The 27,079-nt window shown below is 44.8% G+C and overlaps 1 protein-coding gene across 2 annotated transcripts in view; it reads right to left on the reverse strand.

Moving 5' to 3' along the window:
• Window positions 1-27,079, reverse strand: part of LOC129829965 (plexin-A1-like) — a 242,380-nt gene that overhangs the window by 104,230 nt on the left and 111,071 nt on the right. For both annotated transcript variants that reach the window (XM_055892025.1, XM_055892024.1), the window contains exon 4: window positions 10,889-11,020. In XM_055892025.1, the coding sequence (XP_055748000.1) occupies window positions 10,889-11,020 (132 nt within the window). The remainder of the gene's footprint in view (window positions 1-10,888; window positions 11,021-27,079) is intronic.

The raw sequence follows: 27,079 nt of genomic DNA on the forward strand, positions 1-27,079 counted from the left end.
TAGTGGTTGTTTAAAGGAGGCTGGGCTGACCAAGCTGAGCTTTGGGTTAGTGATGATGTCCCAGCTATTCAGCAAGAAAGTTCTAGATCATTGGAGGCAAATAAAATGTCTGTTCCTCGAGGAAGCTTATAGATGGAAGAAAGTTTTTTTTTCAAAAGCACACAGTATCATTCTAACTCTGCACCTAGCACGATAGAACACACATTATCATTCTAACTCTGCACCTAACATGATAGAACACACATTATCATACTAACTCTGCACCTAGCACGATAGAACACACATTATCATTCTAACTCTGCACCTAACATGATAGAACACACATTATCATTCTAACTCTGCACCTAACACGACAGAACACACATTATCATTCTAACTCTGCACCTAACATGACAGAACACACATTATCATTCTAACTCTGCACCTAACATGATAGAACACACATTATCATTCTAACTCTGCACCTAACATGATAGAACACACATTATCATTCTAACTCTGCACCTAACATGATAGAACACACATTATCCTTCTAACTCTGCACCTAACACGACAGAACACACATTATCATTCTAACTCTGCACCTAACATGATAGAACACACATTATCATTCTAACTCTGCACCTAACATGATAGAACACACATTATCATTCTAACTCTGCACCTAACATGATAGAACACACATTATCATTCTAACTCTGCACCTAATATGATAGAACACACATTATCATTCTAACTCTGCACCTAGCACGATAGAACACACATTATCATTCTAACTCTGCACCTAGCACGATAGAACACACATTATCATTCTAACTCTGCACCTAACATGATAGAACACACATTATCATTCTAACTCTGCACCTAACATGATAGAACACACATTATCATTCTAACTCTGCACCTAGCACGATAGAACACACATGATCATTCTAACTCTGCACCTAACATGATAGAACAGGGCTAAGGTTTCTCCACTGTACTCTACTGTACCAAAATCAATACCACCAGGGCCATTTTCTCTTCATTACAGCAGTTGATTCTGTCTATGTAAGCACTGCGACGGCCAATTACAACCAATGAGTCAGATTATGTTACCGTTTTACACTGCTGACATCACCTGACCTTACCATGGACATCTATTCAGCTATAGTAGAGGATTGATGACCATCTCCGCGATAACCATATCCTGTAGCATGACATCAGTCAGAACATCCATTGATTATGGATCATGATCCACTTAATCCATACATATATACTGTCAATTAGAAAACAAGACCATCTACATGACAGTTGAGGTCAAGGATGACTTAATATACAGTGTATTCATCGATCTTCTCCTGAGAAAACCTACTCCTGGACTAATCTGTCTGTATTTCCAAAGATGTAGGAGTTTAAACGTTACGGATGCACCTAGTTCTCCTCTCCGTGTCTTTATTGTCAGAACAACAGCGAGAGGAGCTTCCGTGTATAAATCCAACGCACGTTAATCGAAATTTCTCTCCTTGAAGTTAAACGGACAGTTTTATGTTTCTCTTGGTCCCAGCATTTACAGTGGGGAGATGTAGTACGATGGGCTACCTGGAACTTTTAATTAACTGCTTGTGAATATGGGGAATGGTAAATGATTCTGTCAGTTTGGGAAATTGAGTTTTTGATGTTTGAGGCACAACACTAGCCTTCCACACTGGCATTTATATTATCCAATGAGGAGAGACAAATGGAGAAAAGGCAGGAGGGGATATGTAGGACAAACAGAGTGCTTCTTTCTCTCGTCTCTCACCCCCACCGACCGAACCTTACTCTCCTGAACGCACAATGATTACACACGGTGCAGGAGAATGGTTTATAAACCCGTCCAAAGCAGATTTATCTGGAACCCTGTCCCTGCAGGAACTAGTAGGGCAAAAAGAGTGAGATTAAAGCCCTGTTGGTTGATTATGAGGTCACATTAAAAAGGTAATACACACCCCCACCATCAGGTCATTTACAGTATGGGAAGATGACATGTCATGCTCTACTGGTGATCCATCACACCTGCTGAACACCCTCAGGAGACAAGATGATGTATGAGACAATGAGACTAATATTATTCACATTGATTAGATATACTTCCGTCCCATATGATGAATAGATAGGTATTTCCTATCTCAACACTAAGGGAGCTAAGGGAGAACAATCCCCTCCAGCTGCTCTGAATCTAAACCAAGACAAGACAAGACCAGGGCTGTCTACTGGGAAACGGTTGCATCATCTACTCCACAACTTCACCTCAGGTTGTGTCTCAAACGGCACCCTATTCCCTATATAGTGCAATATTTTTGACCAGGGCCCTATTCAAAAGTAGTGCACTATATAGAGAATAGGGTGCCGTTTGGGATGCAATCTCAGTGCCTGGGAACAACACATGCTCCCTGTAACTCCATGCTTCTCAGTTGTCAGGAGAAGTTATAACAATACTGTTGTGTATCACGTTGTATCTTCGGTAACAGCAGTAAGTGAATCCGATATGTTGAAGAAGGCTACATTTCCTAAGTACAATGCCTTCAGAAAGTATTCAGACACCATGACTTTTTCCACATTTTATTACGTTACAGCCTTATTCTAAAATGGATTAAATAAAAACAAATCCTCACCAATTTACACACATAACCCCATAATGAAAAAGCAAGATTTTTTTTTTTTAGCAAATGTATAAAAATAAAAAACAGAAACTCCTTATTTACATAAGTATTCAGACCCTTTGCTATGAGACTCGAAATTGAGATCAGGTGCATCCTGTTTCCATTGATCTTCCTTGAGATGTTTCTACAACTTGATTGGAGTCCACCTGTGGTAAATTCAATTGATTGGACATGATTTGGAAAGGCGCACCTGTCTATATAAGGTCCTACAGTTGACAGTGCATGTCAGAGAAAAAACCAAGCCATGAGGTCGAAGGAATTGTCTGTAGAGCTCCGAGACAGGATTGTGTAGAGGCACAGATCTATGGAAGGGTACCAAAACATGTCTGCAGCATTAAAGGTCCCCAAGAACACAGTGGCCTCCATCATCTTTGGAACCACCAAGACTCTCCCTAGAGCTGGCCGCCTGGACAAACTGAGCAATCGGAGGGGAGGGTCTTGGTCAGAAAGGTGACCAAGAACACGATGGTTACTCCGATAGAGCTCTAAAGTTCCTCTGTGGAGATGGGAGAACCTTCCAGAAGGACAACCATATCTGCAGCACTCTATCAATCAGGCCTTTATGGTAGCGTGGCCAGACAGAAGCCACTCCTCAGTAACAGGCACATGACAGCCTGCTTGGAGTTTGCCAAAAGGCACCTAGAGACACTCAGACCATGAGAAACAAGATTCTCTGGTCTGATGAAACCAAGATTGAACTCTTTGGCCTGAATGCCAAGCGTCACGTCTGGAGGAAACCTGGCACCATCCCTACAGTGACGCATAGTGGTGGCAGCATCATGCTGTGGGGATGTTTTCAGCGGCAGGGACTGGGAGACTAGTTAGGATCGAGGGAAAGATGAATGGAGGAAAGTACAGAGAGATCCTTGATGAAAACCTGCCCCAGAGCGCTCAGGACCTCAAACTGTGGCAAAGGTTCACCTTCCAACAGGACAACGACCCTAAGTACACAACCAAGAAAACGCAGGACTGGTTTCAGGACAAGTCTCTGAATGTCCTTGAATGGCCCAGCCAGAGCCCCGGACTTGAACCCGATCGAACATCTCTGGAGAGACCTGAAAATATCTGAGCAGCGTCCTGATTCATGGAGCCCTGATTCATGGAGTACACTTGACAGAGCTTGAGAGGATCTGCAGAGAAGAATGGGAGAAACTCCCCGAATACAGGTGTGCCAAGCTTGTAGCGTCCTACCCAAGAAGACTCGAGGCTGTAATCGCTGCCAAAGGTGCTTCAACAAAGTACTAATCAAAGGGTCTGAATACTTATGTAAATGTGATATTTCAGTTTTTTCTTTATAAATGATCAAAAATGTCTAAAAACCTGTTATTGCTTTGTCATTATGGGGTATTGTGTGTAGATGGATGAAGGGGAAAAAAAATATTTAATACATTTTAACGTAACAAAATGTGGGAAAAGTCAAGAGGTACCTTCCGAATGCCCTGTAAATATCTCTGAGAAAAAGACAGACAGAAGAAGATAATGTCTATTCATATCTGGTGACAGCCAAAGCCCTTTCTCAGCTTGGATACTGTCAACAAATCTCAAGTCTAAAACCATTGTTTTGTAGCTCAGTGAGTGCTGTATGTAAAGATCCTGGTGATTTTTGGCTTAAGTGTAAAACTCCATTCCACAGCTGGGGTAAGCTCCTGTCTGAGCCCATCTCTTTAGCAGGCTGGTGTTTCTGAGAGAATAGCCATCACTCAGCTTTCATCCTACTCTCCTCTCAGGATGGGCCATGGAGAGAAGGAGAGAGAGGGAGCCCTAGAGAGGGAGAGATAAGAGAGACGCTCCCCTCTCTGTTCTGCCGACCACAGGGGCACGGGGCCCATTGACTCCTTCACCAGGTGGAGGCAGAGGCTTTAAAAGAGGAGATGACGGTAGTGAGAGAAAGAGAGAGATCTCTTCAAACCAATTAATTTCCCCACCTCTCCTCATCACTCTTTTTATACGTGTGTGCGAGAGAGAGGGAGCAGAGGGAAAAGCTGGTCTGGCTCTGAATCCCAGACACATTCAGTATTCTGTCTGCCACTGCTGCCTACTCAGACGCTAACATCAGTCAAATGTGATCTGCTTTGCCGATATACTGTATACAGCAGAGATAGGAAAATACACACCAGATACTCTCTAGTTAGAGGGAGAGTGCATGTCGGTGTGTATGTGCGCTACTGTGTGGTGAGCCAGAAGCAAGAGTGGAGGCTGGAAGTGGTTGAACAAGAACCTAGTGGGTGGTGTCTCTTCTGACAACCCCGGAACGAAGCTATGGCCAGGGAATAGCCTCAGTGTGAGGAGAGAAGGCCATGGAGATCCATATAACACCTTAACATGAATGGCCATCTAGATGACATAGAGTACCAGTGAAAAGTTAAAACCCTACTCATTCAAGGGTTTTTCTTTATTTGTACTATTTTCGACAGTGTAGAATAATAGTGAAGACATCACAACTATGAAATAACACATATGGAATCATGTAGTAACAAAAAAGTGTTAAACACATCAAAATATATTTTATATTTGAGATTCTTCAAAGTACCCACACTTTCCCTTGATGACAGCTTTGCACACTCTTGGCTTTCTCTCAACCAGCTTCATGAGGTAGTCACCTGGAATGCATATCAATTAACAGGTGTGCCTTGTTAAATTTCAAGAACTTTCAACGTTTCTTGAAGTGCAGTCGCAAACACCATTAAGAGCTATGATGAAACTGGCTCTCATGAGGACCACCACAGGAAAGAAAGACCCAGAGTTACCTCTGCTGCAGAGGATAAGTTCATTACAGTTACCAGTCTCAGAAATTGCAGCCCAAATAAATGCTTCACAGAGTTCAAGTAACAGACACATCTCAACATCAACTGTTCAGAGGAGACTGCGTGAATCAGGCCTTCATGGTCGATTGCTGCAAAGAAACCACTACTAAAGGACACCAATAATAAGAAGAGACTTGCTTGGGCCAAGAAAGACGAGCAATGGACATTAGTGAGGTGGAAATCTTTCCTTTGGTCTGATGAGTCTAAATGTGAGATTTTTGGTTCCAACCGCCGTCTTTGTGAGACGCAGAGTAGGTGAACGGATGATGATGATGATTTCAGCATGTGTGGTTCCCACCGTGAAGCATGGAGGAGGCGGTGTGATGGTGTGGGGTTGCTTTGCTGGTGACACTGTCAGTGATTTATTTAGAATTCAAGGCAGACTTTACCAGCATGGCTACCACAGCATTCTGCAGCGATATGCCATCCCATCTGGTTTGCGCTTAGTAGGACTATCATTTTTTTTTCAAAAGGACAATGACCCAAAACACACTTCCAGGCTGTGTAATGGCTATTTGATCAAGAAGGAGAGAGATGGAGTGGTGCATCAGATGACCTGGCCTCCACAGTCACCAGACCTCAACCCAATTGAGATGGTTTGGGATGATGTGGACCGCAATTTTGATGTCTTCACTGTTATTCTGTAGAAAATAGTACAAAATAAAGAAAAACCCTTGAATGAGTAGGTGTGTCCAAACTTTTGACTGGTACTGTAGGTGATGTACCAGTGGGCCATCCATGCTCATCTATAATACACCGCCTTGACTTAATAAATCCTAGGACCAGTGGTGATGGAAGTCACACATAATGGTAATCATATTTATAAGACAAAACACATCTCCATGTAGACTATGAGGCGTTTCCTCTTGCGCTGCTGTAGCCAGTGTAGTAAGGGAATGTGTGTGTGTTTTCCCACACACTGTTGGTGATTGGGGAGAAGTGTAGGGCACAGGGTCAGGTTCTCTGGGACCGGGGATAGCTGCAGTACTAAGGGAAGGGAGATACTATGTACAGTAACTAAGTGGAGTCAGTGTGCTAATGGTCCTCTGCTCCAGCAGAGCAGTAGAGCAGCTAGGCTCAGTAGTCCCCTCCTCCTCCCAGCTAACACAGCTGCACCACAGAGGACATAACTACTGCAGCCACCCAGGGAAATACCTTCACACACTACCTAACCCTCACAGTATTGCTGAATGTGTGTATCGCCCACTTCTTAAAATCTGTTTCCCTCTAGAGGGTTGAATGTTGGGTATTGTTAAAGAGGCTGTAAAAGACATGTCCCATGTATTGGCTGTGTCCAGGGTGAGCTCTGGCTAAATCTCTGGCTATGGTGGAGACAGAGCGTGAGAGAGAGAGAGAGAGAGAGAGAGAGAGAGAGAGAGAGAGAGAGAGAGAGAGAGAGAGAGAGAGGTTTCATGTTTAACATTGCTGCTTGGACTTGGCCGTGTGGTGATCGAACTCTATGTCAAGGCCACTCAAATGGAATCCATTTGTATCAATTACAGCCCATCTTTCCTATAAAGATTTAGACACATGGAAGTCGATTAGCTGTAATTGCTGGGAAACTGCAGTCAAACTATAGCGTGTGTGTCTGTGCTGGAGCTATAGCCCTGTAGTGGTCGTTATGGTAGCAGAGATAAGATAACATGAGACAGTAACATCATCTAACACTGCATTTCCACTGGATCTCTTATCAATCTCTATCTGTAGGAAGGTTACTGTAAAGCTACTGTAAAGTGTCACAGATAGAGAGAGGGTGGTCAGTGGCTGGGGAAATAACATAGACTACATACTGATATGGCAGGGGCAGTTTTCTGCATCTGAATATAAGGCCAGACAATGTACAGTACAGTACAGTACAGAGAGATACTATGTAGTACAGTACAGTACAGAGAGATACTATGTAGTACAGTGCAGTAAAGTACAGAGAGAGATACTATGTAGTACAGTGCAGTACAGTACAGAGAGAGATACTATGTAGTACAGTGCAGTACAGTACAGAGAGAGATACTATGTAGTACAGTACAGTACAGAGAGAGATACTATGTAGTACAGTACAGTACATAGAGAGATACTATGTAGTACAGTACAGTACAGAGAGAGATACTATGTAGTACAGTACAGTACAGAGATAGATACTATGTAGTGCAGTACAGAGAGATACTATGTAGTGCAGTACAGAGAGAGATTCTATGTAGTACAGAGAGATAGATACTATGTAGTACAGTACAGAGAGATATATACTATGTAGTGCAGTACAGAGAGAGATACTATGTAGTACAGTGCAGTACAGTACAGAGAGAGATACTATGTAGTACAGTGCAGTACAGTACAGAGAGAGATACTATGTAGTACAGTACAGTACAGAGATATATACTATGTAGTACAGTACAGTACAGAGATATATACTGTAGTACAGTACAGTACAGTGATAGATACTATGTAGTGCAGTACAGAGAGATACTATGTAGTGCAGTACAGAGAGAGATACTATGTAGTACAGAGAGATAGATACTATGTAGTACAGTACAGAGAGATATATACTATGTAGTGCAGTACAGAGATAGATACTATGTAGTACAGAGAGATAGATACTATGTAGTGCAGTACAGAGAGAGATACTATGTAGTACAGAGAGATAGATACTATGTAGTACAGTACAGAGGGGGAGATACTATGTAGTACAGTACAGTACAGAGATAGATACTATGTAGTACAGTACAGTACAGAGAGAGATACTATGTAGTACAGTACAGTACAGAGAGATAGATAGATACTATGTAGTACAGTACAGAGAGAGATACTATGTAGTACAGTAAAGAGAGAGATACTATGTAGTACAGTACAGTACAGAGATAGATACTTTGTAGTACAGTACAGAGAGAGAGAGAAACTATGTAGTGCAGTACAGAGAGAGATACTATGTAGTACAGTACAGTACAGAGAGAGAGATACTATATAGTACAGTACAGAGAGAGATACTACGTAGTACAGTACAGTACAGAGATACATACTATGTAGTACAGTACAGTACAGAGAGAGATACTATTTAGTACAGTAAAGAGAGAAAGATACTATGTAGTACAGTACAGAGAGAGAGATACTGTGTAGTACAGTACAGAGAGAGATACTATGTAGTACAGTACAGTACAGAGAGATAGATAGATACTATGTAGTACAGTACAGAGAGAGAGATACTATGTAGTACAGTAAAGAGAGAGATACTATGTAGTACAGTACAGTACAGAGATAGATACTTTGTAGTACAGTACAGAGAGAGAGAGAAACTATGTAGTGCAGTACAGAGAGAGATACTATGTAGTACAGTACAGTACAGAGAGAGAGATACTATATAGTACAGTACAGAGAGAGATACTATGTAGTACAGTACAGTACAGAGATAGATACTTTGTAGTACAGTACAGAGAGAGAGAGAGATACTATGTAGTGCAGTACAGCGAGAGATACTATGTAGTACAGTACAGTACAGAGAGAGATACTATATAGTACAGTACAGAGAGAGATACTACGTAGTACAGTACAGTACAGAGATACATACTATGTAGTACAGTACAGTACAGAGAGAGATACTATGTAGTACAGTAAAGAGAGAGAGATATTATGTAGTACAGTACAGAGAGAGAGATACTGTGTAGTACAGTACAGAGAGATAAGATGTAGTACAGAGAGATACACTATGTAGTTCAAAACAGAGAGATACTATGTAAAGCAGCAGTGTATCCCATAAGTACTCTCTCTGGGGATGCTATATGACTAATGCAGAGTTCTCATCTTGCTCTGTACATATTCTGCCATATAAATAAAACTGTCATGTTCAAATGCAGGAAGAAATCTTTCCCCTGGTGCAAGAGTAAAGGGCCTGTCCCCCATATGGAAGGAGATTCATATTCATGCTATCAATTAGGACACATGGAGGTGTACGGTACGGAGCGGGGGAGTGTACAGCAGAATATACACACAGGCTGTACTGAATAGTGCTCTGGGTTTAATTCACATACACCATCCACTGAGTCACATAACAGGCATTGTGCACCACACATTTTTATGGTTATTCTACCTCTCCTTTTTCCCCTCATTTACCGTTTTTCTCCTCCTCCTCTACCCCTCAAACGTGGAGGTTAAACGGCACTGGCTGATATTCCCCCGAGGACAGGCGCCGCGTTTGTGGCAGAGGCCGTCACGCTTGGACGGAGCCCGCCTCCCAAATCATTTGATGGAAAATGGCTATTGATATTCAGTCATCAGTTTCTGGGGATGTCGGGGGTGGGGTGTGGGGGGGGCTGCAGGCTTGGCGGTGTTATGATGGAGTGCACGGTAACCTGTCTGTCTGTCCCGTAAGTAAGGCCTTATCAGGAAAACGTATCCCTGTTCAGATAGAGTGTCACAGGGTGTCACAGAGTCAGGCAGTGTCACAGAGCCAGGCGGTGTCACAGAGCCAGGCAGTGTCACAGAGACAGGCGGTATCACAGAGCCAGGCAGTGTCACAGAGACAGGCAGTGTCACAGAGCCAGGCGGTGTCACAGAGCCAGGCAGTCCTTACTTCTGTCACCTCATGTCACTATGCCTCAGAGCAGCCAGGAGACATAAACACACACATACAGCTCTGACATATATTAATGTAATACTGCATAGCCATCAAGAGAAGGGCTGGGAGGAGAGGGGGAGGGGGGCTGAAGGGAGGGGGAGAGGGGGCCACGGGGTGTTAAATAGCAATCCAGAGGAGTGAGAGGGGCATTTTGAAGAAGCCGCTTCAATTTAAACCCCCGAGATGAATCCTTAGCGGTAAGCCTTGGTGGCCCCTAATCTCGCACCACCCTGCTAACCAATTCCATCTCTTCTATTCTGATAAAGAGAGAGAGGCTGGGAAGGGGAGGAAGAATAGAGGGGTGGTGGGGGGAGCCCCCAGTAATGATGGAGGAAACGTCTTTAATGAGTGTTCAAGAGGAGGCCCTCCAATTAGAGCTTAGGGGAGAAACCACATGAAAGAACAGAGAGATCAGGGAGAAAGGGAGAAAGAGAAGAGGGTACAAATAACTAGGGAAGAGGGGAGATTTCTCTTTCCGCTGGTGATTTGGTTAAGAGGGGGATTTGGACACTAATTCCATCAATGGGGATCACAGAGAGACCCCCTTTCCGTTGCCTGTGATGAGGGGTGCTGACTGGGGGAGGAACATTTGTGAGTGGAGAGGGGGTTGGGCAGGGGGGCTGGCTCAGTGCTAGAAATCAAACGGAAGCAATCACAAAGAGTAGCTGGAGTGTCTGACACAGAAAAACCCCACACAAACACACATGCGCACTTAACGTTTACGCTTGTGTAAATGTGAGGGTTTGTTGGTGATAGTGTGTTTTTACACACAGCGTGTGTGTGCGCCAAGCTTGTACCTGTTTGTCTGTGAGAGCATAGATGTGCTGGTGGTCTGGGCTGAAGAGCAGGTCTCTGTGGATGGGACTCCCCTCGTTCACCGCCACGTTCTCATACAGCATGGCAGGTTGGTTGACAGAGTTCACCAGGATCTGAAACACACAGTTGTCGTCAGTACATTTACAGCACAGGACAGCTGTCAGTTCAGTACAGTCCATACTTTTACTGTACATATGCTATAGGAAGAAGGCAGAACAGGTAGAAAGTGAAGTATGGCAGATAGTCTCTGTAATGGTGAGACTTGTCAAATAAAAGTGGATTGTGTGTAATGTTAGTGACAGAATGATAGAGCACTGTGGAGCTTCCCAGCCACAACATAAAGGAAACCAAAGGCCTCTGTAAATCTGACAGTCCATTTCTGCTCCACAACCATAAATCATCAGACAACTCCACACGCTGCTGCTGTTGTTGCTGCACTCTGCCCCCCAAACTACAGAGAGAAAACTCTCCTCTCTTTCTCACACACACACACACGCACACGCACACGCACACGCACACGCACACGCACACGCACACGCACACGCACACGCACACACACACACACACACACACACACACACACACACACACACACATAAACACTCAAGCTCTCTCTCCTCTCAAACACACACACAAACAAATGCACAGACACACACATACCCTGTCCTGACCTACTGTTCCATTTCTGCACAACTAAGTCTCAGTTTGTCCATGTTGTTATTATTACAAAATAATGATCTGAGCATTGTAATGGCTGATGCATAAGAACGACCTACGTCGAACCAGGTACTCAAAATACCAAAACAAAGGTCAAATACATATTCAACTATTCTGCCTCCAGAAATGCCTCCCTGTACAGTAGAAGCTCTTTGTATAATAATAATAATCAATCAGAGTTGTGTTGCCCTTTCATGTGTTTGACTGGTTGCCAGGGGCTAGCAGCAGAAGCAGCAGTAGCAGCTATTACTGACTGTATTTACTGTTGGGTTTGTCCTTAGAGTGCAACAGCCTGCCGGTCTCCTTCCTGAGTCTGTTATGTCCCACTGGAGACCTGCCTGCCTGGCTATAGCTATCATCACCAGACACTGCAGTCTCCCTGCTTAGGGTCTAGTGGATAATACAGGCATTTAGCTAACACACAGCACTGGGTCTTACTACCCCTATTTTAAGGGGAGGGCTTGGTTAGGGGAGACTAATGTGCTAAATCAACTGGTACTTGGACAATAACAACAGCGGCCACCCCCACACACACACACCATTTGATGTTGATGTGAGGTCGGGGGAGTGTGACCTCCCTGTTCCCTTGTATTTCAGGCTCTAATGATGTACTCGGTCCACGTCCCAGGTCAGCTTGATTAATGGCCTGCCTTCTGTCTACCACTCTGCCTGGGCACCAGGGAGGATATTACCTGGCTGGGCCCGATGACACCAGTACTACCATCATCTCCACCAGACCCAGACCTGGAGCCCCACCCCACCACAAAGAAACGGATAAAACAACACCTCACGGCCACACTCTACACACACACACACACTCTAACACACTCACTCTACACACACACACACACACACACACTCTAACACACTCACTCTACACACACACACACACTCTAACACACTCACTCTACACACACACAATGTAATATTGTAGTATTTTATTGTACATTTGTAATAACAGAGTAATAATGTGTCACGACGTGGCCTTTTGGGTGTATATCGTGACCCCCCCCCCCTTCTCACTCTCTCTCTCTACCACGTCAGGTTTTACAACGGTCATAAATACCTGGTTGAAACTGCCATGCAGTATTGAGAGAGAGAGTCTACCAGAATAAGTGTTCAAAACTCCTAATCCCCAAATTGGGAGAACTAAACAATATTTCTACTTTTGAGAATGTGGGAATGGTCCGTGGACACTTAAGGGACAGTCATGTCGAGTGTGTTTCATTTGGTGATCTCATGAAGGACAGGAAACACACATAACTGTATCTCTTAAAGTGTACATTTCCCAGCTGTCAGGTTTACATCTAAATATTGTGAAAATATATGATTGAATATGAAACTATGTGTGAGAAGATGTAATGTCACGTTGGCCTTCTAAACGAGATACTTGTTTAGTTATAAAGTTTTAACTAGTCAGTGGCCACACCCCCATGAGCCCAGAAATTACATCATGTGTCATAGAACCGCCCCTTTTTCCACAGAGTAAAAAACCCACTTCCTACAAAATGTACATTAAGTCAGAGTCCCCACGTTGGAATGGATACAATTCTATAGATCATTAGACCATACAGCTATAGTTTTGGCTACACGGCTGGAAATGGTTAAACTCTGAGACTATCGATCACTACAGAATAAGAGCAAATCTTAGACGTATAATTACTAGTCTGCAGCTAGAAATTAAGTAAGTCTAGTATGAGAATACCGACAACCACGGAAGCATCTGGTCACGATTGTCGTTGGTGGAAGAAGGTGAAGACCAAAGCGCAGCGTGGTAAGTGTTCATTATTTTAATAAACAACTGAACACTGAACAAAACAACAAAAACGACAAACGAACAGTCCTGTAAGGTGACGAAAAACACTAAACAGAAAATAACCACCCACAAACAAAAGTGGGAAAACAGACTACCTAAGTATGGCTCTCAATCAGAGACAACGATAGACAGCTGCCTCTGATTGAGAACCATACCAGGCCAAACACATAGAAATAGAAAACCTAGACCTACAACATAGAATACCCACCCACATCACACCCTGACCAAACTAAAAATAGAAACATACAAAGCAATCTATGGTCAGGGCGTGACACATCTATTCTAAGAACATGGTACGCCTCACGTAACCATTACAACAGACACTATCCAGAGCCGCGGAGAAAGCTACAACCACTAAAGACATTGTGATTTATGGGGAAGAGACTCTCTGATGAACTGACTCTCCAGCAGACTGACCGGCAATTCAAAAAACGACATACGGGTGTAAATATATACATTGCAATTAATCTCGAATGAGCGGCCGTTCAAGTGCAAAGGATTAACATTTCAATGAATATAATTAAACTGTGTGTAGTGAATCCATTTAGTCTTTCCCGCTCTTTCTCAGTCCCTACCCCTTTCCTTTGTCTACCAAGCCGTCATATCGGCTTCGTCCGCTAGGGACTTTTTCTTTGTATCATGTAGTAACCCAAATATCTACTGTTTGTTTGTTATATAATTCTGTGTGATTATTAAGTTAGTTAGTAAATAAATAATTACGCCAATTTGTATATTGCTGATTCATGATTTAGGCTAGGGTTCGTGCAGATATCCAAGGGTTTGCGACGTTCAGTAATGAGAACTGATAAGGTAATAATAATTCATTCATAGAAGACTAATTAATCAGATATTCAAATATCTGAAGAGTTATTTTCGGAAAATTATAACTCTATAAATCTCAAAATTTTCCATGGTGCCCCGACTTCCTAGTTAATTAACGTTTACATGATTAGGTTAATCACGTAATAATTAAACCTAGAGAACTGATTTGATATAAATGAGTATTCACATTTAATGATAGTTCAGACACAATAAATGTAATAATGTCTTGTACAATGTTTTGTTTTATTTATGATGCAGGCTGTTGTTTTGTGGAGCTGTAATTGTTTTATTTATCATGTACACTGTTGTTTTTTTTTTTTTTTATTGTTTTATTCCTGTTTGGACCCCAGGAAGAGTAGCTGCTGTCTTGGCAGCTAAGGGGATCCCAATAAATACTAAATACTAATAGAAGGGGGCTTCGACTGGGAGGGTAGGAGAGAAGAGGAGAGCGGAGGAGACCCCCCCAGCTCCCGCCCCACCTACTGACTTCCAAAGGCCTTCTGACATCAGTCAGCCTGCTCTTAGTTTTAGGAAGGTGTCCTGCCCTGAAGCTTGTATCACAGTACAGCACAGGGAAGTGATGTGGATCAAGTGGTTCAGGAGGACACAAAGCCTGAGCAGCATGACCATCAGGCCACCGTATGTCTCAAACTCCAGTCTCCCCAAAAACTGTGTTGTGTGTAGCATCCTCCAGAGGGGCACCGCAGTCAGGGGTCATCCAGTAGACTGTGCAGGAGGAAGAAGGCAGAAGGGGATGATAAAGAGGCTAGCAGGCCTGTGATTTGTGGTAGTGTGGCTCCCTCCTTCTCCCTATAGGACGAGTCTCATTCAAGAGCTAGCGGGCCAACGCTGATAATACCAAGGACACTGCATCCTATCTCTCTCTCCTGCTCTTTCTCTTTTCTTTTTCTCTCCCTCTCTTCACTCTCTTCCAGAGAGAGGCTACCAAACTAGGATCAGCAAATACTCTTCAGGAGAAGTAGGGAGAGGGGGAACAAATGAGGAAACTTAAGGCGCCTCTTTCCTCTCCCCTGATTCATACTGTACTCCGTCTGCACTAACCTACTCAAACTTCTCACTCTGTTACTAGCAGCCTAAAGTAAGACACGGGGCGGGGGCATATGCATTTATGTAAACAACAGCTGTCTACATACCACCACAGACAGAGGCGGGCACTAAAACCGCATTCAATTAGCTGTATTTTGCCATAAGCAAACAGGAAACCGCTCATCCAGCGGCGGTGCTCCTAGTGGCCGGTGACATTAATACAGGGAAACTTAAATCAGTTTTACCTAATTTCTATCAGCATGTTAAATGTGCAACAAGAGGGACAAAAATTCTAGACCACCTTTACTCCACAAAGCTCTCCCTTGCCCTCCATTTGGCAAATCTGACCATAACTCTATCCTCCTGATTCCAAGCTCAAATTAAAGCAGGAAGCACCAGTGATTCGGTCTATAAAAAGTGGTCAGATGAAGAAGATGCTAAACTCCAGGACTGTTTTGCTAGCACAGACTAAATATGTGGGGATATGTATATGTACGGGATTCTTCCGATGGCATTGAGGAGTACACCATACTCCTCACTGGCTTCATCAATAAGTGCATCGAGGACGTCGTCCCCACAGCGACTGTACGTACATACCCCAACCAGAAGCCATGGATTACAGGCAACATTCGCACTGAGCTAAAGGGTAGAGCTGTCGCTTTCAATGAGCGGGACTCTAACCCGCAAGCCTATAAGAATTCCCACTACGCCCTCCGACGAACCATCAAACAGGGAAAAACGTCAATACAGGACTAAGATCGAATCGTACTACACCGGCTCCAACGCTCGTCGGATAAGGAAGAGCTTGCAAACTATTACAGACTACAAAGGGAAGCACGGCCGAGAACTGCCCAGTGACACAAGCCTATCAGACAAGCTAAATAACTTCTATGCTCGCTTCGAGGTAAGATACACTGAAAAATGCATGAGAGCCTCAACTGTTCCAGATGACTGTGTGATCACACTCTCCTCAGCCGATGTGAGTAAGACCTTTAAACAGCTCAACATTCACAAGGCCTCTGGGCCAGACAGATTACCAGGACGTGTACTCCGAGCATGCGCTGACCAACTGGCAAATGTCTTCAATGACATTTTCAACTTCTCCTTGTCTGAGTCTGTAATACCAACATACCAACATCAAGCAGACCACCATAGTCCCTGTGCCCAAGAACACTAAGGTAACCTGCCTAAATGACTACCAACCCATAGCACTCACATCTGTAGCCATGAAATGCTTTGAAAGGCTGGTCATGGCTCACATCAACACCATTATCCCAGAAACCCTAGACCCACTCCAATTTGCATACTGCCCCAACAGATCCACAGATGATGCAATCTCTATTGCACTCCACACTGCCCTTTCCCACCTGGACAAAAGGAACACCTATGTGAGAATGCTATTCATTGACTACAGCTCAGCGTTCAACACCATAGTGCCCTCAAAGCTCATCACTAAGCTAAGGACTCTGAGACTAAACACCTCCCTCTGCAACTGGATCCTGGACTTCCTGACGGGCCATCCCCAGGTGTAAAGTGTAGGTAACAACACATCCACCTCGCTGATCCTTAACACGGGGGACCCTCAGGGGTGCGTACTCAGTCCCCTCCTGTACTCCCTGTTCACTGATGACTGCATGGCCAGGCACGACTCCAACACCATCATTAAGTTTGCCGATGACACAACAGTAGGCCTGATCACCGACAACGACGAGACAGCCTATAGGGAGGAGGTCAGAGACACAGCCATGTGGTGCCAGGACAACAACCTCTCCCTCAACGTGATCAAGACAAAGGAGATGATTGTGGACTACAGGAAAAGGAGGACAGAGCACGCTCCCATTCTCATCGACGGGGCTGTAGTGGAGCAGGTTGAGAACTTCAAGTTCCTTGGTGTCCACATCACCAACAAACTAACATGGTCCAAGCGCACCAAGACAGTCGTGAAGAGGGTACGACAAAACCTATTCCCCCTCAGGAGACTGAAAAGATTTGGCATGGTCCTCAGATCCTCAAAAGGTTTTACAGCTGCACCATCGAGAGCATCCTGACGGGTTGCATCACTGCCTGGTATGGCAACTGCTCGGCCTCCGACCAGAAGGCACTACAGAGGGTAGTGCGTACGGCCCAGTACATCACCGGTGCCAAGCTTCCTGCCATCCAGGACCTCTATACCAGTGTCAGAGGAAGGCCCTAAAACTTGTCACCCTAGTCCAGCCACCCTAGTCATAGACTGTTCTCTCTGCTACTGCACGGCAAGCGGTACCGGGACGCCAAGTCTAGGTACAAGAGGCTTCTAAACAGCTTCTACCCCCAAGCCATAAGACTTCTGAACAGCTAATCAAATGGCTACCCAGACTTTTGCATTGACCTCCCCCCACGCTGCTGCTACTCTCTGTTATTATCTACGCATAGCCACTTTAATAACTCTACCTACATGTACATAATTACCTCAATTAACTCGACACCAGTGCCCCTGAACATTGACACATTGACTATGTACCGTTACACCCTGTATATAGCCCAGCTATTGTTATTTACTGCTGCTCTTTAATTATTTGTTATTCTTATCTCTTACTTTTTTTTGGTATTTCCTTAAAATTGCATTGTTGGTTAAGGCCTTGTAAGTAAGCATTTCCTGTTGTGTACCTGTTGTATTCGGCGCATGTGACAAATACAATTTGATTTGATTTGAATATTCTACACAAGGAATGGCTCTGAGGGAATATGTCACCCCCCCTTCCCCCTCTAATCTTACTTAAGAGGGACCCCTATGGTTAACAATTAGCCAAGCTAATAATTGAGTATGATGCATGTCCTATGATGGGAATAAATGGCCTACTCCAATCCATTTACTATAGGATCAAGGTTTCTAGCTCTACAATTGTAGCGTAAAGATATTTCATTATTTCAATATTCTGTAAGTGGTCTGAGCACACGTCTCCTGTGCACACACACACACACGCACACGCACACGCACACACACACACACACACATACACACACATACACACACACACACACACACACACACACACACACACACACACACACACACACACACACACACACATACACACACATACACACACACACACACACACACACACACACACACATACACACACATACACACACACACAGCCAGGGCCATGCTGAGAGAGGAGAGCGCTCCACAGATTTCTCAAACAATAGCCTCTTGGACACGAGCCAGGAGTTTTGCAAGAGCGAGAGGGAGATTGGAGAAATTCACTGCGTTCAAGTCAGTCTCGCCTCATAAAGGTGTCGAGAGATATGAAGTGGGGAGGACGGTGGGCAAAAATAACAACAAATTCAATTCCTCCCGGGCTGAAGGCTTTAAATGCGGCGAGCGGCATGTGCAGCCGAGTGACCACAGTGCTACAGCCCCGTTGAGGCTTATTGCTGTTGTCCCCACAGTAGATACCATGTCACTGGCGCTCAATCACAAGGAGAGGTCATAGCACTGCTCTGCTGGTCCAGACAGCCACCTCCAACGCTCCACGTCAGCACAGTCCTTTCTTTACCCTAACGTCCTTATCGCTTGGAGAAGCACACACACACACACACACAGGATCACTCACAGAAGCACAGGATCACTCACAGAAGAACACACACACACACACACACACACACACACACACACACACACACACACACACACACACACACACACACACACACACACACACACACACACACACACATACACATACACATGTACATACACATAGAGTAAAGGAAATCTCCCCATCTCAATGTTATGAACCTCACACTGACAGTAAGTACAGTTGTCCAATGCAGGTGTTCCTTAGGTCAGTGTTTCTCGACCCTGGTCCTCCAGTACCCCCAATAGCTCACATTTTTATTGGAACCCTGGACAAACACACCTCAGGGAAGAGGGATGGGTAACCTGGCTCTGTCCTACCCTGTCCCTCCTCACACCTCATGGGGTGGCAGGGTAGCCTAGAGGTTAGAGTGTTGGACTAGTAACCGAAATCCCTGAGCTGACAAGGTACAAATCTGTCATTCTGCCCCTGAACAGGCAGTTAACCCACTGTTCCTAGGCTGTCATTGAAAATAAGAATTTGTTCTTAACTGACTTGCCTAGTTAAATAAAAATTCAACTAATCAATGAGCTGAATGAGGTGTGTTTGTCCAGGGTTACAATGATAATGTGTACTGTTGTGGTACTGGGGGACCAGGGTTACAATGATAATGTGTACTGTTGTGGTACTGGGGGACCAGGGTTACAATGATAATGTGTACTGTTGTGGTACTGGGGGACCAGGGTTACAATGATAATGTGTACTGTTGTGGTACTGGGGGACCAGGGTTACAATGATAATGTGTACTGTTGTGGTACTGGGGGACCAGGGTTACAATGATAATGTGTACTGTTGTGGTACTGGGGGACCAGGGTTACAATGATAATGTGTACTGTTGTGGTACTGGGGGACCAGGGTTGGGAAACACTGCCTTAGTGTACATCCCTCCTCAATCAGTTTTATTGGAGTGGGAGGGACAGGGTAGGACAGAGCCATCTTCCCTGGAGGTCACCAGCAGGTCACACCTTGGCTGCTCGCACGCCAACCAAACACAGCCTCAGACAAACCTTACTGTCTAGTGCAGTTCCAGAGCATCACGACTGTCTGCTAGTGACATAACCACATCAGAGTAGGTCAGTAGTGGGAGGATGATAGGAAGGGATGCACGCGCTATAACACAGCAGTAGTATGATGGCCAGTGTCAAGTGTTCCTTCTGGGATTGGATCTCCATCAGGGGTCAAAAGTCAAGCTCATTCCACTGCTGGTATCTTCCATTAGATTAGACTGGAGTGGAGTGGAGCGATGGCAGGGGCGGTGCAGGGGGAGGGGCATTCTGACTATCTGTACAGGAAGCCAGCGTTGTGGTTGCCATGCAACACAACCCCGGGCAGGAAATACCTGCGGAGATTAAGACAAATGATTGACAGGTGCTTTGTCATGAGATCTCCCTCCTTCCCTCCCTGCCTGTCCTGTGTCCATGCCAGACACTACAGCAACCACTGACCCTTCAAATCCCAGTTGTTGGAAATCTATTTACTCTGGCTTGGAGAGGGGCACAGAGAGACATTAGGCTAATGAAATCAAACAGGGGCACTTTCCAGATGAGACTGGAACCAATTTCATTAAGCTCCCAGTGATGTGCTGTGTGGCACCATGGGCTGTAGAGAGGATAATGGGAAGGCATGATGATCAATACCAAGGCAGAGCTCAAGTCTAATAGTCAATATTTTGTCACTTTCTCCCTCTGTTTTGACTATCATAATATTTTTCACTTACAGAACAAATGTAACAATTGTGACACATTTCAAAATCCTTTGCAATGAGCAAATCATCAACACAGCTTGCTGAAATCCACACTCGTAGCCCCTAAGCCCACTGAATGTTTATCAGTATTTTACCACACCTGTTCAATTCAATGAGCCAAAAACATCAACCATTGTACATGGTTATTAAACTGATCACGCCCACTGTTAGACATCAGATATAATAATGAGACCTGGTACCACTGTCTGTCTCAGTCTGTGTTATATAATGATGAGACCTGGTACTACTGTCTGTCTCAGTCTGTGTTATATAATGATGAGACCTGGTACTACTGTCTGTCTCAGTCTGTGTTATATAATGATGAGACCTGGTACTACTGTCTGTCTCAGTCTGTGTTATATAATGATGAGACCTGGTACTACTGTCTGTCTCAGTCTGTGTTATATAATGATGAAACCTGATACTACTGTCTGTCTCAGTCTGTGTTATATAATGATGAAACCTGGTACTACTGTCTGTCTCAGTCTGTGTTATATAATGATGAGACCTGGTACCACTGTCTGTCTCAGTCTGTGTTATATAATGATGAGACCTGGTACCACTGTCTGTCTCAGTCTGTGTTATATAATGATGAGACCTGGTACCACTGTCTGTCTCAGTCTGTGTTATATAATGATGAGACCTGGTACCACTGTCTGTCTCAGTCTGTGTTATATAATGATGAGACCTGGTACCACTGTCTGTCTCAGTCTGTGTTATATAATGATGAGACCTGGTACCACTGTCTGTCTCAGTCTGTGTTATATAATGATGAGACCTGGTACCACTGTCTGTCTCAGTCTGTGTTATATAATGATGAGACCTGGTACCACTGTCTGTCTCAGTCTGTGTTATATAATGATGAGACCTGGTACCACTGTCTGTCTCAGTCTGTGTTATATAATGATGAGACCTGGTACCACTGTCTGTCTCAGTCTGTGTTATATAATGATGAGACCTGGTACCACTGTCTGTCTCAGTCTGTGTTATATAATGATGAGACCTGGTACCACTGTCTGTCTCAGTCTGTGTTATATAATGATGAGACCTGGTACCACTGTCTGTCTCAGTCTGTGTTATATAATGATGAGACCTGGTACCACTGTCTGTCTCAGTCTGTGTTATATAATGATGAGACCTGGTACTACTGTCTGTCTCAGTCTGTGTTATATAATGATGAGACCTGGTACCACTGTCTGTCTCAGTCTGTGTTATATAATGATGAGACCTGGTACTACTGTCTGTCTCAGTCTGTGTTATATAATGATGAGACCTGGTACCACTGTCTGTCTCAGTCTGTGTTATATAATGATGAGACCTGGTACCACTGTCTGTCTCAGTCTGTGTTATATAATGATGAGACCTGGTACCACTGTCTGTCTCAGTCTGTGTTATATAATGATGAGACCTGGTACTACTGTCTGTCTCAGTCTGTGTTATATAATGATGAGACCTGGTACCACTGTCTGTCTCAGTCTGTGTTATATAATGATGAGACCTGGTACCACTGTCTGTCTCAGTCTGTGTTATATAATGATGAAACCTGGTACTACTGTCTGTCTCAGTCTGTGTTATATAATGATGAGACCTGGTACCACTGTCTGTCTCAGTCTGTGTTATATAATGATGAGACCTGGTACCACTGTCTGTGTGTGACCCTTCCTTTCTGGAGGGCATCCAGAGTATCACACACACTTGCTGACGGCACAGTCTGCATCTCCTCCTCATCACCTCCTCTGTACACACACACACACACACACACACACACACACACACACACACACACACACACACACACACACACACACACACACACACACACACACACACACACACACACACACACATGCACACACACTCCTACTTACCTACACACACATTCAGCCACATCTGCGAGACAGGTATAAAGCAGACAGACAGACGGACACAGTACTGTAGCCCTATGGTAGCATGTTACAACCTGGGCCTGACGCCCGCCTCTGCTGGAGTCTGTCATTAATAATAAGAAAATAACAAGAGGCCCTTTTCTGTATGAGAGACAGAGAAAGGCATGAATACACCCCCGCTCCCTCTCCCTCCCTCTGTTTGAAGCTCCCTCCTTCATCATGGCTGCATCTGTTCTCCCCTTGTAGCGGTGGTCCTCTGGGACTGGCTGGCATGTCTCAGCCTAAACCCTCTTTAATCTTTCAGAGCCCGATGGGTAGAGTTTCTCCTGCGCCAGTCATCCCCGCTGCCATCTCCCCGCTCTGCCACTACAACCACAGCTCCGCTCGCTGCTGCTCTTGACATAACTAGGTCTTCCCGTGCATAATACAGCAGCTATCCGCTAGACTCCTGCCTTTGATATGCGGTCCTTAGAAGTGGAGATCTGCATCTGATTGAACCCAATCACTGGCTAATTAATGAGATGGAGGGGGCAACCAGCACTGCCACCACTCAGTCCTCAACACTGCCCATGTCTGCCCGGCCGTGCCAGTCGGCCGTCCCCTGATGGCAGGGAACACAGCAGCGTCTTGGCATGGCATGCAACAGACACTCTGAAACATGAGTCTCGGCGATGCAGTTTTGTGACAATGAGAGCAAGGCTCAAAGAACCAAAAGTAGGTTACATGCTGCAGCTGAATGTACAGTTATTAGGCTTCTAGTAGCTGCTGTGGTGTTTGTGTTGTGATTGAGTTGTATCTTCATTAAGAAGGGATGTTCTGTGGTGGACAGGAGAGTAGAGTGAAGGAAGGGATGAGAGGTTGATGAGGAAGCTGACCTACAGAGGAAAGAGGAACCAGCTCTCTGATTAAAACAACTCCAGCTGCAGCAGAGACTGGACCCCCGCTAACCAACGCTCACATCCTCTAGGTCAGGGATCATCCACTAGATCCAGCCGCGGGGCGATTTTTTCTTGAGTGGATGGTTGTAACGTTTGTCTATTTTGTCCTCCTCATCGGACGAGGAGAGGCGAGAAGGATCGGACCAATATGCAGAGTGGTTCGTTCTCATGATGATTTATTAAAACCGAAACTGAACACTGAAATACAAAACAATAAACGAAGTGCAGAAAACCGAAACAGTACCGTGTGGTGAAAACACTAACACGGCAACAAACACCCACAAAACACACGTGAAACCCAGGCTGCCTAAGTATGATTCTCAATCAGGGACAACGATTGACAGCTGCCTCTGATTGAGAATCATACCAGGCCGAACACAAAATCCCAACATAGAAAATAACACATAGACAACCCACCCAACTCACGCCCTGACCAACTAAATAAATACAAAACAAGGGAAAATAGGTCAGGAACGTGACAATGGTCAGGGGGCCGGAATATAATTACAAATAATTTGTAGACTGCAAATTGACCGCAAGAAGCCCAAACAGATATAATATTTGACTAAAACAATCATTTCAAACCTTGCTTACATTTGTATATGATCACATATATGTCTCTATTATAAGATTATCAGGAAACTCGGGCGGCCAAATGAATGGTGAATGCACCAATTTGTAAGTCGCTCTGGATAAGAGCGTCTGCTAAATGACTTAAATGTAATGTAAATGTAAATAAAATCACCCGATTTGGCCCTCCAGTTGGGCAACCCTGCACTAGGTCATCAGCATATCCCCTGACCTCTCCCAATCCATCTTTCCATTCCTTCCCTGTCATAGCACTTCATAAAAGTCTATGTAATTCATTCGCACACAGATGGAACTTATTTTATGTGGATCTAGGGCAGGCAGAGAAAACAAAGCTCCAGAGCTAGCCTACATACAGCAGGGCTCGCAGGCCCCACCAGCAGCCTCCACCAGCCCCCCACAGCAGCCCTATTATCCCTGAGGGGATTGCTGTGCCAAGAGTGGCAAGGCATGGCCATGGTAGTAACCCTCTAGAGGGCTGTGAAGGGGGAAACCAGGCTGGCCCAGAGGTGGAGGAACTTAGCAGGTCGTTGGGACCCAGGGCCGGTGAGGGGGGACAAGGACCAATCACAGGGCCTCTGGTGTAGTGGTCTCCAGACTACTGCCTAGCTCTTGTTCTCACAACCCCAGTCATAAGCATTTCATTATGACAGCCCCTAGATGAGGGCAGGGGCCTTTTCTCTGTGCTCGCTCTCGCTGCACTTCCTCCTGCAATATCTGATTTGGCTCTGGGTCTACAGTGCCGACCGGGTCCTCAGAGCACTGGAAATAATTTCATTTCTATTTCTTCCCTCCCTCAACTTGCTTCTCTCGACTTTCTTTGACATACCCGATGCACACCAGCAGTCAAGCAAAACACACTGTATGGAAAAGAATGCAAGGTTTGCCCTGCAGTGAGTAGAGAAACTACTTCTAAGCCATCTCCATTTGTCAAGAACAGTATTGTGGAACCAAGGAGCCACTATGGAACAGTCTCAGTGGTGGGGGGGGTGGACTAACGGATCTCATACAGGGGGATGACACAAGCTAGAGAGAGCCTTCGGCTATGGTTTATATACAGTACAACTGCGGATGCCTCCATCCCTTTCTAATTCAACATTTGGGTCGTACAAAGACAACTAGGAGACTGCATCCGTTTTTAATGGAGATAAATGTCAGTCTCATATTGTATCTGCTGTAGGCTGCGATGGGGAACACTAAAACCTCCCTCTCACCATTTCAGTCTCACTTCCTCCAACCCCCCGGGTTCCTGAGAGATGGTTCCTTCCACTCGCCCGAGATGCCGAGAGTGGAGCAAACAGAACAGATGCCAGACTACGGGTGAACACCATCACCATCACACACACGCCTCAGATGCCTCTGACAGAGAATATAGGTCAGCCCAGCAAAACAGAGCATATCTTGGTTCTACCCAGCTCTCTGAATGTTAGCTAGGCAACGCAGAGGACAATCTGTTCCTCTGATATAGGGTTGAGTGTGCCTTTGTACAACAATCTGTCTATGTACTTCCATGATCCATCTTTTTCAAAAATGAAGAGAAGCTGAATTGTTCCTAAACAAGGGTTCGGAGTGTTCTAGACCAAGCAGAACATCTAAAAAAAACCTCCTTCATTAGTCAACTGTAAAAGGGTCCATTCCCCCTGGTTTAATGGATCAACGATGTACTCTGTCATCAAGACACTGTGTAAACAACAGTGTAGAACAGAGAGCCATGGCTGAGAAACCCCAGGGAGGTAAGCAGGGATGAAACAGGAGTAGATGGAGAGGAAATGAACCTGGAGAGAGAGAGAGCTCACTGCGTCTGTCTGATGAGGGGGGAAAAACAACTAGCTAACTGCTGTAGAGAATAACAAGCAGTGTGTTTTTAGCAGAGGTGTGTCTACAAGAGAGGTGCCAGGTGGAGCTACCAGGAGACTCACAGAGGGAGGGGGGAGAAGAGCCTGGGGGAGACAGTGGGGGATAGAGGGGTGTTAAAATAACTACCAACTACAAAGTTAAAGGGTGGAGAAAGGGTGGAGAGAACAATCTTGGGGGAGGGAGGGTAGTCAAAATAACCCCAGTGGAAGCTCCATTTGGTGTGTGTGTGTGTGGTGTGTGGTGTGTGACTGCCTTCATGAGGCAACAGGAGCTGAGGCTAGCAGTAAGAGTGAAAAAAGCACAGCCTCTAAATCAGTCAACACAGCTACTGTAGGTAGATGGCACACCCGGTATGTAGTCTTTGGTAGCCCAACGCTCTAACCACTAGGCTACCTGCAAGAGCTACTGCTCTATGAGCCAGGATGCTAATGGGCCTCTTACTCTCACTCTGCTGAAGTGGTAACATCCTCTACAACTGTGTACACTCTCAGAGTGTGTGAGAGTGTGTGTGTAATGGAAGGGGATGTCAATTTGAAGTGTTGGGATTGTACAATTGCATGTATCAGTGTGTGTGTGTGTGTGTGTGTGTGTGTGTGTGTGTGTGTGTGTGTGTGTGTGTGTGTGTGTGTGTGTGTGTGTGTGTGTGTGTGTGTGTGTGTGTGTGTGTGTGTGTGTGTGTGTGTGTTTTTGGTTGTACTATCCTTGAGGGGACCAGATGTCCTCATAAGAATAGCAAAACAAGGACAATTCTGGTCCCCACAATGATAAAGGCTATTTTAGGCTTAGGGATTAGGTTTAGGATTAGGATTACAGTTAGGGTTATAATTAGGGTTAGGGTTAGGGGATAGGTTTAGGTTTAGGGTTAGGATTCCAATTAGGGTTAGATTTAGGGTTAGGGCATAGGTTTAGGGTTAGGATTACAATTAGAGTTTGAATTAGGGTTTTGAATGGGAATCAATTGTTTGGTCCCCACAATGATAGTAAAACAAACGTTTGCGTATGTGCGTGGTGAGTGTGTGTTTGGTGTGTATGTGTTTGGTGTGTGTGTGTCTGTGTGTGTGTGTGTGTGTGTCTGGCTGTGTGGTGTGTTTGTGTTTGGTGTGTGTGTGTGTGTGGTGTTTATGTGTTTGAGGT

This window comes from Salvelinus fontinalis, chromosome 31, assembly GCF_029448725.1.
Source record: "Salvelinus fontinalis isolate EN_2023a chromosome 31, ASM2944872v1, whole genome shotgun sequence".
In the NCBI taxonomy this organism is placed as follows: Eukaryota; Metazoa; Chordata; class Actinopteri; order Salmoniformes; family Salmonidae; genus Salvelinus; species Salvelinus fontinalis.